This window comes from Ziziphus jujuba, chromosome 1, assembly GCF_031755915.1.
Source record: "Ziziphus jujuba cultivar Dongzao chromosome 1, ASM3175591v1".
Classification (NCBI taxonomy): domain Eukaryota; kingdom Viridiplantae; phylum Streptophyta; class Magnoliopsida; order Rosales; family Rhamnaceae; genus Ziziphus; species Ziziphus jujuba.
In genome coordinates this window covers 32034376-32046601 of record NC_083379.1, presented here as the reverse complement: position 1 = coordinate 32046601, position 12226 = coordinate 32034376, and the positions used below count along the sequence as shown (strand labels likewise).

At 29.7% G+C, this 12226-nt stretch overlaps 1 protein-coding gene across 1 annotated transcript; it reads left to right on the top strand.

Annotated features, from left to right (window-relative positions):
- The first annotated feature begins 932 nt into the window (after positions 1–932).
- On the top strand, positions 933–5053 carry LOC112491307 (putative disease resistance protein At3g14460). Its single transcript, XM_060813793.1, has 4 exons — positions 933–954; positions 2434–2560; positions 2866–3029; positions 3933–5053. The coding sequence occupies exons 1-4, from the start codon at positions 933–935 to the stop codon at positions 5051–5053; spliced, it is 1434 nt and encodes a 477-aa protein (XP_060669776.1).
- Positions 5054–12226: the final 7173 nt, after the last annotated feature.

The following is a 12226-nucleotide window of genomic DNA, read 5'->3' as shown; positions in this document are numbered from 1 at the left end:
GAAGGGAAGAATGGGAATGTGTGGGAGATGACTATGAGGAAGAAAAGGAAGACATTGGTTCGGGAACCAACCAATTCCGTGGGAGAGAGATGTTAGACCGAGGCAATGACTATGAAGGAATTAAGATGAAAATACCATCATTCCAAGGTAAAAGTGATTTAGAAGCATATCTCGAGTGGGAGAAGAGGATTGAGATGGTATTTGATTGTCAGAACTACTCCGAGGCAAAAAATGTGAAATTAGCCGCTGTTGAATTCACGGACTATGCTATTGGATGGTGGGACAAAGAGACACTTTCTAGGAGGCGAGCAGGACAAAGGCCTATAGATACATGGGAGGAGATGAAGGCTTTGATGAGGAAGTGTTTCGTACCTAGCCATTACTATAGGAGCATTGTTTAGAAATTACAAAGCTTGTTTCAAGGAAATAGAAGTATGGAGGACTATTATAAGGAGATGGAAATCCTTATGATGAGCGCTAATGTTGAGGAGGATAGGGAGGCTACAATGGAACGTTTCTTGGCTGGTTTGAATAGGGAAATAGCAAATCAAGTGGACTTGCACCATTATGTGGAGATTGAGGAGATGCTGCACATGGCCATCAAAGTAGAACAACAACTCAAGAGGAGGGGTACCACAAGACCTAGTATTGCTCAACACACTTGGAAAGCAAGCCCATCTACATGGAAACAAAATCAGCCCAAGTTTGAAGATAAAGCCACCACATGGTCTAAATTCGAAGTTAAGGATGAACCATCCTCATCTAAGAAAGTAAGTAAATCCGATTCATCTTCAACTAGAACTCGAGATATCATGTGCTTTAAATATCAAGGCAGGGATTATATTGCAAGTCAATGTCCTAATAAGAGGGTCATGGTGATTCGGGAAAGTGGAGACATTGAAACTGAAAAAGAAGAGTCGGACAATGAATCCATGCCACCTTTGGAGGATGTTGGTAATGAAGATGAAGAAGATTATAAGTATCCAGTTGGAGGGGACTTGTCATTGATTGCTAGAAGAGCTTTAACTGTGTATAAAGATGAGAAGGAAGTGCAATGAGAGAACATCTTTCATATTAGGTGCAAAGTCAAGGATAAGGTATGTAGTATGATTATTGATGGAGGAAGTTGTACTAATGTTGCTAGTTTTACTATGGTTGAAAAGCTAGGTTTACCCACTATGAAGCATCCAGAACCATATAAGCTACAATGGCTTAATGACTGTGGAGAGTTAAAGGTGAATAGGCAAGTGAAGATTGCATTCTCTATTGGTGATTATGAAGATGAGGTTATTTGTGATATGGTACCAATGCAAGCTAGTCATTTGCTTTTAGGACGTCCGTGGCAATTTGATAGAGATACTAATCATCATGGTCGAACTAATAAGGTTGTCTTCAATTTCAAGGGTAAACGAGTGGTGCTTATACCGATGACTCCTGAACAAGTTTTTAATGATCAATTGGCTTTACAAAGGCGGAGAGAAGCTGAACAACAACACAATCAAACTGTATCCAACCACCAAGAGAAGAAAAAAAGTGGTGAGGATAAGAGTGTGAGTGAAAAAGAAAAGAAAAAGAGTGGAAAGAAAAAAGAAAGTTTTTATGCAAAACAAAGTGAGATGAAGGAGCTTTTTTGTTGTAGAAAGCCTATGATTATAATGATGTACAAAGAAGCATATATGAATCATCTAACTAACCCTGATGAATCTGTTTTGCCTAGTTCTATTATTTCTCTTTTGCAGCAGTTCGATGATGCCTTTCCTGAGGAGATTCCAAGTGGGTTACCACCGATTAGAGGGATCGAACATCAAATTTATTTTGTTCCAGGATCAATAATTCCAAATCGACCGGCTTATATGAGTAATCCAGAGGAGACAAAGGAACTTCAAAGGTAGGTAAGTTAATTGCTTGAAAAGGGGTATGTTAGAGAGAGCATGAGTCCATGTGATGTACCTGTGTTATTAGTCCCTAAGAAAGATGGAACATGGAGCATGTGTGTAGATTGTAGGGCTATTAACAATATAACTGTCAAATATCGTCACTCTATTCCTAGGTTAGATGATATGCTTGATGAATTGTATGGTGCATGCATGTTTTCAAAAATTGATCTTAAGAGTGGTTATCATCAAATTCGCATGAAGGAAGGTGATGAATGGAAAACAGCATTTAAAACAAAGCATGGTTTGTATGAGTCGTTGGTTATGCTATTTGGGTTAACTAATGCCCCTAGTACTTTCATGAGACTTATGAATCATGTTTGCTGTGCTTACATTGGAAAATTTGTGGTTGTGTACTTTAATGATATCCTTGTATATAATAGGAGTCTAGAAGAGCATGTAGGGCATCTTAGGTTAGTTTTAGATGTCCTTAGGAAAGAAAGACTTTATGCCAATCTTAAAAAGTGTGACTTTTGTAAATCTGAGCTTGTGTTTCTAGGCTTTGTGATTAGTGCTGCAGGTATCAAAGTTGATCAAGAGAAGGTGAAAGCCATTCAAGAGTGGCCCATGCCAACTAGTATCACCCAAGTTAGAAGCTTTCATGGTTTAGCTAGTTTCTATCAAAGGTTTGTTAAAGATTTTAGTACTATTGCTGCACCTTTGACAGATGTTATTAAGAAGAGTGTAGGTTTTCAATGGGGAGAAGCTCAAGAAAGGTCTTTTAATTTGTTAAAAGAAAAACTAATAAATGCTCTTTTATTGGTATTGCCTAACTTTTCCAAAACTTTTGAGATTGAATGTGATGCATCAGGAATAGGTATAGGTGCTGTTTTGATGCAGGAGGGAAAACCAATTGCTTATTTCAATGAAAAGCTAAGTGGGGCTGCCTTAAGCTACCTAACTTATGATAAAGAGCTATATGCATTGTTAGAGCATTGAAGACATGGCAGCACTACTTATGGCCTAAAGAGTTTGTGATTCACACAGATCATGAGTCCTTAAAGCACATAAAGGGACAAGGAAAGCTTAATAGGCGCCATGGCAAGTGGATGGAATTTATTGAAACATTTCCCTATGTTATTTGCTACAAGAAAGGTAAGGAAAATATTGTAGCTGATGTATTATCCTGCAGGTATGTATTACTTTCTACTTTGGATGCTAAATTACTTGGTTTTGAAAAAATTAAAGAATTATATGCTTTAGATCATGACTTTGGTGAAATTTACAAACTTTGTGAAAGGCATGCCAAGGGAAAGTTTTATAGATTTGAAGGATTCTTATTTAGCGAAAATAAACTTTGTGTGCCAAGTTGTTATTTGCGTGATTTACTTGTTAAAGAATCTCATGGTGGGGGATTAATGGGACACTTTGGAATAGCTAAAACCTTAGCTGTTCTACAAGAGCATTTTTATTGGCCACATATGAAAAGAGATGTAGGAAGAATTTGTAATAGATGCATTAAATGTAAGCAATCTAAATCACGGCTGCAACCACATGGGTTGTACATGCCACTTCCTATACCTAACCACCCTTGGGTAGATATTTCTATGGATTTTGTTTTAGGGTTGCCTAGAACAAAGAAAGGTAGGGATTCGATTTTTGTGGTTGTGGATAGGTTTTCTAAAATGGCACATTTTATTGCATGTCATAAAACCGATGATGCATCTCATATTGCTGATTTGTTCTTTAAAGAAATTGTTAGGTTGCATGGAATGCCTAGAACAATAGTGTCTGATAGAGATGCAAAATTCTTAAGTTACTTTTGGAAAAACATTGTGGGCTAAGTTGGGTACTAAATTGTTGTTTTCTACTACTTGTCATCTACAAACTGATGGACAAACAGAAGTAGTAAATAGGTAGAGTTGTGGTTGCCTACCAAACTCGAAACTCTAGAATTAAGGAAATGTGACAATCTTGTTAAGGTACCTGAAGGATTGCACCTAGCATTACTTCAAGAGCTACACATATATGAGTGCCCAAGTCTCATATCTTTTCTAGAGTCCGGTTTGCCATCTTCTCTCCAAGTTTTGAAGATTGAACACTGCAAAAATCTGATATCCTTGGTGCACGAGGAGGAGTACAGTAATTGTGCAGCTACTTGTTTGGAGTCATTGGTGATAAGAAACTGTCCATCTCTTAAATCCATATCATCGGCCAATGGCAGCTTACCAGCAAGGTTTAAACACCTTTCCATCAGGTATTGTCCAACTCTCCAGTGTTTATCATGGGGCAAGTTACCAGACAACCTTAGAAATCTTGAAATATATGATTGTGATAATTTAATTTGCTTATCATCTTCCTGTGAGCTACCTGAGGCGCTTGAAAGCTTCCAGATCTGGAGTTGCAATAGGCTTGAATCCTTAAAAGCCACATTGCCCAAATCGCTTAAAAGCCTTCTCATATGTAATTGTGGACAGCTGAAGTGGATAACAGATAGGTTTGATGGCAACAATTGTCTTCAATATATTTATATTAAATGGCGCAAGGACCTTGGATCATTACCTGAGGGCCTCCACCACCTCATCAATCTTGGTACACTAATTATTGAAAAGTGTGAAAAACTAGTTTCCTTCCCGCAAGGAGGGCTGCCAGCTTCAAACCTGAGAATGATATATGTGATATGTGATAATATGGTGGCATATCCTAGAGGCATTCAAAACCTCATCTTTCTTAAAAGATTGGAGATATCTTACAGTGAAGGATTCATAAAGGTTTTAGAAGAAGTTGGTTTTCCACCAAACTTAAGTTCGCTTACCATTAGGAATCTCAAGGTGTGTAAGCCACTCTTGCAGTGGGGATTGCATAGAGTCACCTCTCTTAGAGAGCTTCATTTGAGTGGTGAGGCTACAGATATGGTGTCATTTCCACCTGAACCTGAAGAAGAAGAAGAAAAAGAAGAAGAGAATGTGGATGATGAGCTGCAGGGGAAGATGATGTTGCCAAACTCTCTCACCACCCTCAATATTGAGAGTTTCAAGAACTTGGATAGGTTATCCGCTGGAATTCAATGTCTCACCTCTCTTCAATATCTTTCCATCTGTTACTGCGAGAAGCTCAGTTCCTTCCCCGAGGGGGGTCTGCCTCTTTCCCAAATTTCCTGGCTTAACAATATGGCCTGAACATCTTCAGTCTCGACCGATCCATTGATTGAATTTATATTTGTAACTACTGGATCGTATTCAATTAGCAGCCCTTGAAGGACATGCATCACAAAATCATCAGTGGAAATTGAATAACCTCCCATGGTTAGATTGTTTGATATCTCTTTCATTTTAGACAGATATTCAGTCATGGTAAGTGATCCCTTTCTCATAGATTGAAGTTGCAATTTTAATTGCATTAGTTTTGCCTTGGACTAATTTCCAAAAAGTTTATTTAGTGAGTTCTAAAGCTGAAAAAACGTTGCCAGTTTTGTAATCTGAGTTTGAACTTGAGGTGACATAGATGAAAGCATCCATCCCAAAAGTGCTTGATCCAAGCGTCTCCATAGCAAGTATTCTAGGTTGATTTGTGTAGTTTGATTGGTGCCTTCTGTAGCGGCAATCTCCATTGATGGCTCACAGAAAGCTCCATTAATAAAACCTTCAAGGTTGCTTCCTATGATGGCAGGCAACATCTGAGTTTTCCATAGTATATAATTATCATTCTGAAGTTAAAAGGGAAAATTGTAATTTGGCAAAGAAACTTCATTAAGTTGTGGGAGTTTAGGAGATGAAATTGTAAGCTGAGACATTTTTGCAAGCTCTGATACCATGATAAAGTTGAAAATAATATGGCTGGAATGATTGTATTTCATTAACGTAGTGGTATTTATACAAGAGTCAAAGACTATGTGATAAGTCATATAAAAGTTACAGATAGACTTGCACATACAGATAGGTTTGCATATTTATCTTAACTAAATCTGTTAAGATATTTTATCAGCCTTAAGGACTACTTCAAATACTAGTTTTATCTTTACCGTATATTCATCCATAATTTCCCTGCAATACTTGCACGCACGCATTTTGACCAAATTAGATGACTCTGTATTTCAAAAAGTTTGATCTTATAATAGGTAATTAATATAATATTATAATTCCAACATCACATATATATACATATATATATAGATTTTGTCAGTCTTTATATAACTTGACAATATATATATATATATATAATGTTTTGGAACTATAATATTATATTATATTATATTATATCAATTATCTATTATAAGATCAAAATTTTAAATTTGAATTTACTTTTAAAAAATAGGAAGGCTTGGCCAAATTGAGGGAAATCCAACATATTTGTGAACAGATTTAAACTACTAAAAGAAGTCCAATAAAACCATTAGGTTGTGAGCATAAGGCAATGCTGAATACATATGAATATAAGAATCCTTCACTTGTTGGTTGTCTATATATAGGTGATAATTAAGAAGAGATAGCAAGAATGCCAAGAAATTATAAAGTAAGTATTACCTAAAAACTTTTGAATTTTCAGGCCAAAATTTATAGGTATGAACTTCTTCTGGATATGTGACCATGGCAACGTATTGTCACACTGTGAGATCGAGTGGTTGTTGCAAAGAAGGAGCTAGGTCATCGGAATACCCTTCAATTCCATCCAATTCTCCGCAGTATTTCTGCTTCTCTTCCAATGGAAGATGGAAAAACTCGTTTGTCATTTCACGTGCTAAATCTAGGAATTCAGGTTTCATTACATGGTTTGTTACCTGGCCATATGAGTTCTTGAGTGATAGACATTGTACTAAGTGGAAAAAGACCATTTGTGCCATGGCTACATAAATTATTAAACCACTATGATACTAGTTAAATATATGATTTTCAATGCCACCCTTTTGCTACAGAAGTATAGCCAGGAGCGGAGCCAGGATTTTTATGGAGTGGGATTAATTAATGGCATTTTTTTACGCAAATAACAAATAATAATAATAGGGTTCGGGAGCTGAAAGCAACCCCAAGTGCTGAGACCCAAACGCATTTTCTCAAGCTGGTCAGCATGATGGGTTGGCGAAGACATAAGAAGAGCAACATCAATAATTGGTATGTCCATCAATGGAAACAATGGGTGGTCATTCATAAGAACCCCATTGCAGGCCTTGCTATTGTATTTTTCTTGCAAATCTTCTCCTTCAAAGACCAGCTCTTGCGCTGTTTTTGCATGTAACTTCGTCTTCAGTTTATATCCTTTGAATAAAAAGAGCAAAAATATTATTAGTCACAAGCATTTTGTTAAAATTAAATTAACCTTAATTAACACAATTAATTTGGTGAGAAATCTTAGAACGGAAATATAAAAATTACTGGCAGTACATTTAAGCTATAAGATTTGCATTAATATATATAAAATTAATCTAACATAAGGTTTGCCTTACTTTATTAAATTAAAAGTCATATTTGATGATTATTGGATTATAACATATGTTAGAGATTTAAAATTCAAAAAGTGGTCAAATATAAATTTAGCCACATACTAAAACTCTGTTTATATAAAGTAAAATCATATTGAAATTTAGTGATTAATAAATGTAATTTTAAATCTTAACGCAATTCAAATATTTTAAAAAAATATATTACTTCTCATATTAAAGATATTATTTAACTAAATATATATATATATATATATATCATATTGATTCGGACTTTTTTTTGCATTGATACTACTATAATTGCACTTTTAAGCAGCTTTTTAATGCACTCTTTAAGAAGTTAGTGGGTTATAATGCTAATTCAATATGTGAAACAATAAAGCATAACATTAGGCAAAATTCCAAAGAGACATATGGGTGAAACTCCTATACATTAATTTAAGAAAAAAGAATGTATGCAAACTTAAAAAATGCCCAGCATGGGGCATGAATGATTAAAAAAAAAACAAATCCTTATTATATAGTAATAAGTAAAACTAGCATTTATCTTCGTGCAATGAACGATATATGCAATCATAATAGATAATTTTAAAAATAATTTATAATAATTAATTATATTCGAAAACTTATTTAAAAATTTTATTGATAATAAGTATATTTGGATTTTTATTTCAACCGATATTATAAAAATTTGTTAAGAACTATAAATTTGACCTCTATATATAATACTATTCAATTATACAAGTTAAATTAAAAAATGTTTACCGATATAATTTTTTTTTTCTTTTATGGGGTGTTTGATAAAAAAAGAAAAGTATTGAAGGAAACTGATTCTTAGGAATCAATTTCTTAGAATTCAGTTTCCTAAGAGAATGAGTTTTCTTGAGATTATTTTTATAGTGTTTGGTTAATTATAGAGGAAAATAGGATTTACAAGTAATTAAAGAAAGTTATACATTAAAATTAAAGAATAAAATTGTATTCCTATCAGTTTCCCACATTACGAGATTTATTTTCCACTGGGATCCACAAATTCTTTCTTTTAAAAATTATCCAAACAAGAGAAAATTTCACTTTTCTAAGGAATTTTAAATTCCCACTAACTTTACCACTACCCAAACACCCCATCATAGAATTTTTCTATCTAATTTTTTCCATCTATAAAATTCAAATTCAAATTCAATTGCATTTATATAATTTAATTCAAATTCAAATATATTTAACTAATATTTTTCATTTATAGAATTCAAATTTAAATATATTTTTTTATTCAATGCAAACAATTAACTTCTATATATTAAATACTCATAATATAATTTAATTATTTACTATTATTATTATTATTATTATTATTATTTATCTTATAAACACATTTTTACCTTATAAGATAAATCATTTGTGGAATTCAAATTAAAAAATATTTACTTATTTAATTTTTTTCCACTCGTAAAATTCAAATTTAAATTTAAATTCATATATATTTATATAATTTGATTCAAATTCAAAATTATTTATCTAATATTTCCATCTATAAAATTTAAATTCAAATTCAAATTATGTAATTTTTAATGGAAAAATTATGTATATTTTTATTATTTTCCATACGATGCTTAACTAAATAACTACAAATAATCTTATAATAATAATTGTTATGCAAAATATTATATATATATATATATATATATCAACTGATTTTCTATATGGAATGTCCATAATCAAATATTCATTTCATAATTTTCACAATCAATTTTACTAAAATTAAAATATACAATATCAATTAATTTTCTATATAGAATGTATCCACAATCAATTTTACCAAAACTAAATAAAATCAAATATATACAATATTAATTGATTTTGTATAAGGAATATCCACAATCAAATATTTATTCTATTATTTTCACAATCAATTTTATCAAAACTAAATAAAATCAAATATAAATAATATCAATCGATTTTCTATATAAAATATTCATAATCAAATATTCATTCTATTAATTTTACAGTCAATTTTATCAAAAATAAATAAAATCCAATATATACATTTTTGATATGATAAAATTAACAACCTAATAGAATTAATGATTTTTTTTTAATGTTTTTGGAAGAAAACTTATATATTCATATGATAATACGTGTAAGAATTTATTTTATATCTATATATATATATATATATTGTTATCAATATTAATAAAAAAAAGCATGTTTATTTTAATTTTTTTCAAAACAAAAATTTATTTTATATATTTTTTAATACAACCATAATAGGTCAAAAATCCCATACTTTTTCATTCAATTATATAATATTGTAATTAATAATAAAAACATATATTAATTAGTAAATAAAATAAAATTAAATAATTTGTTTTGAATATAAATTTTATTTTATTTTGTTTAACAATTATTATTTATGTTATTATGTTTTTTTATATCCAAATAAAAAGATATCGTTATTAATTTCCATATAACCATTTTTGTATGTGTTAAAATATTTAAAATATTTTTAATTAAAGAACAATATATATGCAAATAAATTTATGATATATATTGTTATAAAAATAATTTTTTTTATTCCTTCATTCCTAAAGTTAATCTATTATATATAAAAATCAATCTAACTTTGTTATGTTTAACACTTATTATTTATGATATTATATTTTTTATATTAAAATAAAAAGATATCTTTATTAATTTTTATATAACCAAATTTATATATGTAAAAATATTAAAAATATGTTTAATTAAGCAAACAATATATATAAAATAAAATACATTTTATGTCATAAAAATATTATAATAACAAAAATATATATATATATATATATATATATATATATATATATTTTTATTCCTTCATTCCTAAACCGAAATCTATTAATGTAAATATTAAAAAACATATATAATACTATAAAAATATTAAAATATTATAATAGAAAGAGTTAGCAATTTCATGAGTATAATAATGTATCATTATTTTGTTGTGTTTAATATATGGTTATTGATATTTTTAAAAGAATATATATTTTTTAAATTTATTTCAAAACAAAAATTAATTTTATATATATTTGGATACGATTATAAAAGATAAGATTATAAATATAAATAAGTAAATATCATTGAAAGAAAAAAAAAAAAAAGATTTTGAAGGGAAAACGATGACACGTAACAAGTACTCTTCTTCTTTTATATATATTTATAGATATATGAAATGGAAATGTACTTTTTTTTTGGGTGAAAAAATGGAAATGTACTTGAGAGACGAGATGGAAGGCATAGAGAAGTAGGAGGACGAGGGGGTGGAGATGCAGAAAATGATAGAGTAGACCAGGTGCTACGCTGGAGAAGTTGAAGTGGCAGAGGGGAAAGATGCAACATTCTCGCAGAGATATCGTCCCGCCAGCTGGACAGAAAGAGTTGCAGAAATAATGGGCACTTGATCTAGCTTTTAAAGGTGTTGGTGTACAACAATAATCGAGCACATATATGTGTATATATATATTCCCTAACGAAAAATTCTGCACATAATACATATATATAGGACGGAGAATCAGTTTATATTTTTAGTGTTTAATCTGTTAAATAACAGGTATACAAATTAAAAAAAGGAATATGTTAAAAGATCAGATTAATTGACAATGGCAGATGTATTTGTGACGGAATTCATTTTTCAAAGCCAGTAAATATAAGATGACTTTGCAAGGTGATATAGAAATTTCAAGTTTTAATACATTTTCTTTTCTTTTCTTTTCTTTTTTCTTTTTTTTTTTTTTTTAGTTCTACAAGAAAATAAAATATCAATAAATTATGAAAAATCCTACACAAATACCATCCTTTAACAGATAAAGAAAATCACACCATACAAATCACCAAACAAACTATTTTATACATGATATTGACATTACATATATGTAAATCAGTTAATTATTAATTTGAAATTTGAAAGTGTTGATTTATAATTTTTTTTTATTTCCATATATTATGAAATTAATTGTTCATATTGAATACCCATTAATTTAAAATTTAAAATTTTCAATGTAAAGTTTTTTAAACTTATAAATTTTAGATATTAAAATTTAAAATTTTTAAATTTGAGTCACATAAATTATTTATTGATATTATTTATCAATACTAAATACCCCATTAATTTAAAATGGATAATTTCAATATAAGACTATTCAAATTTCAAATTGTACATATTATTATAATTAGTAATTAATATAATCAATTAAAGAAGATCGTAATAAAATATCAATTATGATATTGAGATGTTAAAATTTAAAATTTGAAAATTTTCATCCATAAAACAAATATTATTAATCTCAGAGCTTTAAAAACGATCTTTTGAACTAAGTAAAAATTACGATAATAAATTATGGACAAACACTCTTTAATTAATAAACAAAAAAATTTAATTACTTCATAAATATTAATTAAATGCCATTGTATAGGGTTAATATTACGATTGATAACTAGGCTATATTTAATTTCATTTGGATTTTTAAATATGGAAAAAATAAATATAGAGGTAACAAATTATTTAGGGCATAGTGGTCTAAAACACCCAAATAATGTTTTTTTTCTTCCTAAACATCCAAATTACGATTTTTAATTAGAAATAATAAATTTGGACATTAATTATGGAATTAAAGGAGTTTGAATAAAGCTACTTTATTTTTTGGAAAGTAATAAATGAATCTGAATAAGACAAATAATATTCTATTAACATAATAATTATTTTTTGGGAGTAAATGAAGCTTGAATAAGGCTAATTATTTATTTCTAAAATAAATTATTTTTTTCTCTTGAATAAATGAGGGCATACACAAGGCTAAATTCATAATATTGAGATTCGAGAATCGTGGTAAACATACATGATCATTTTTTAAATTGATTCAAATAGTGAAGGAAAAAGCTTTGA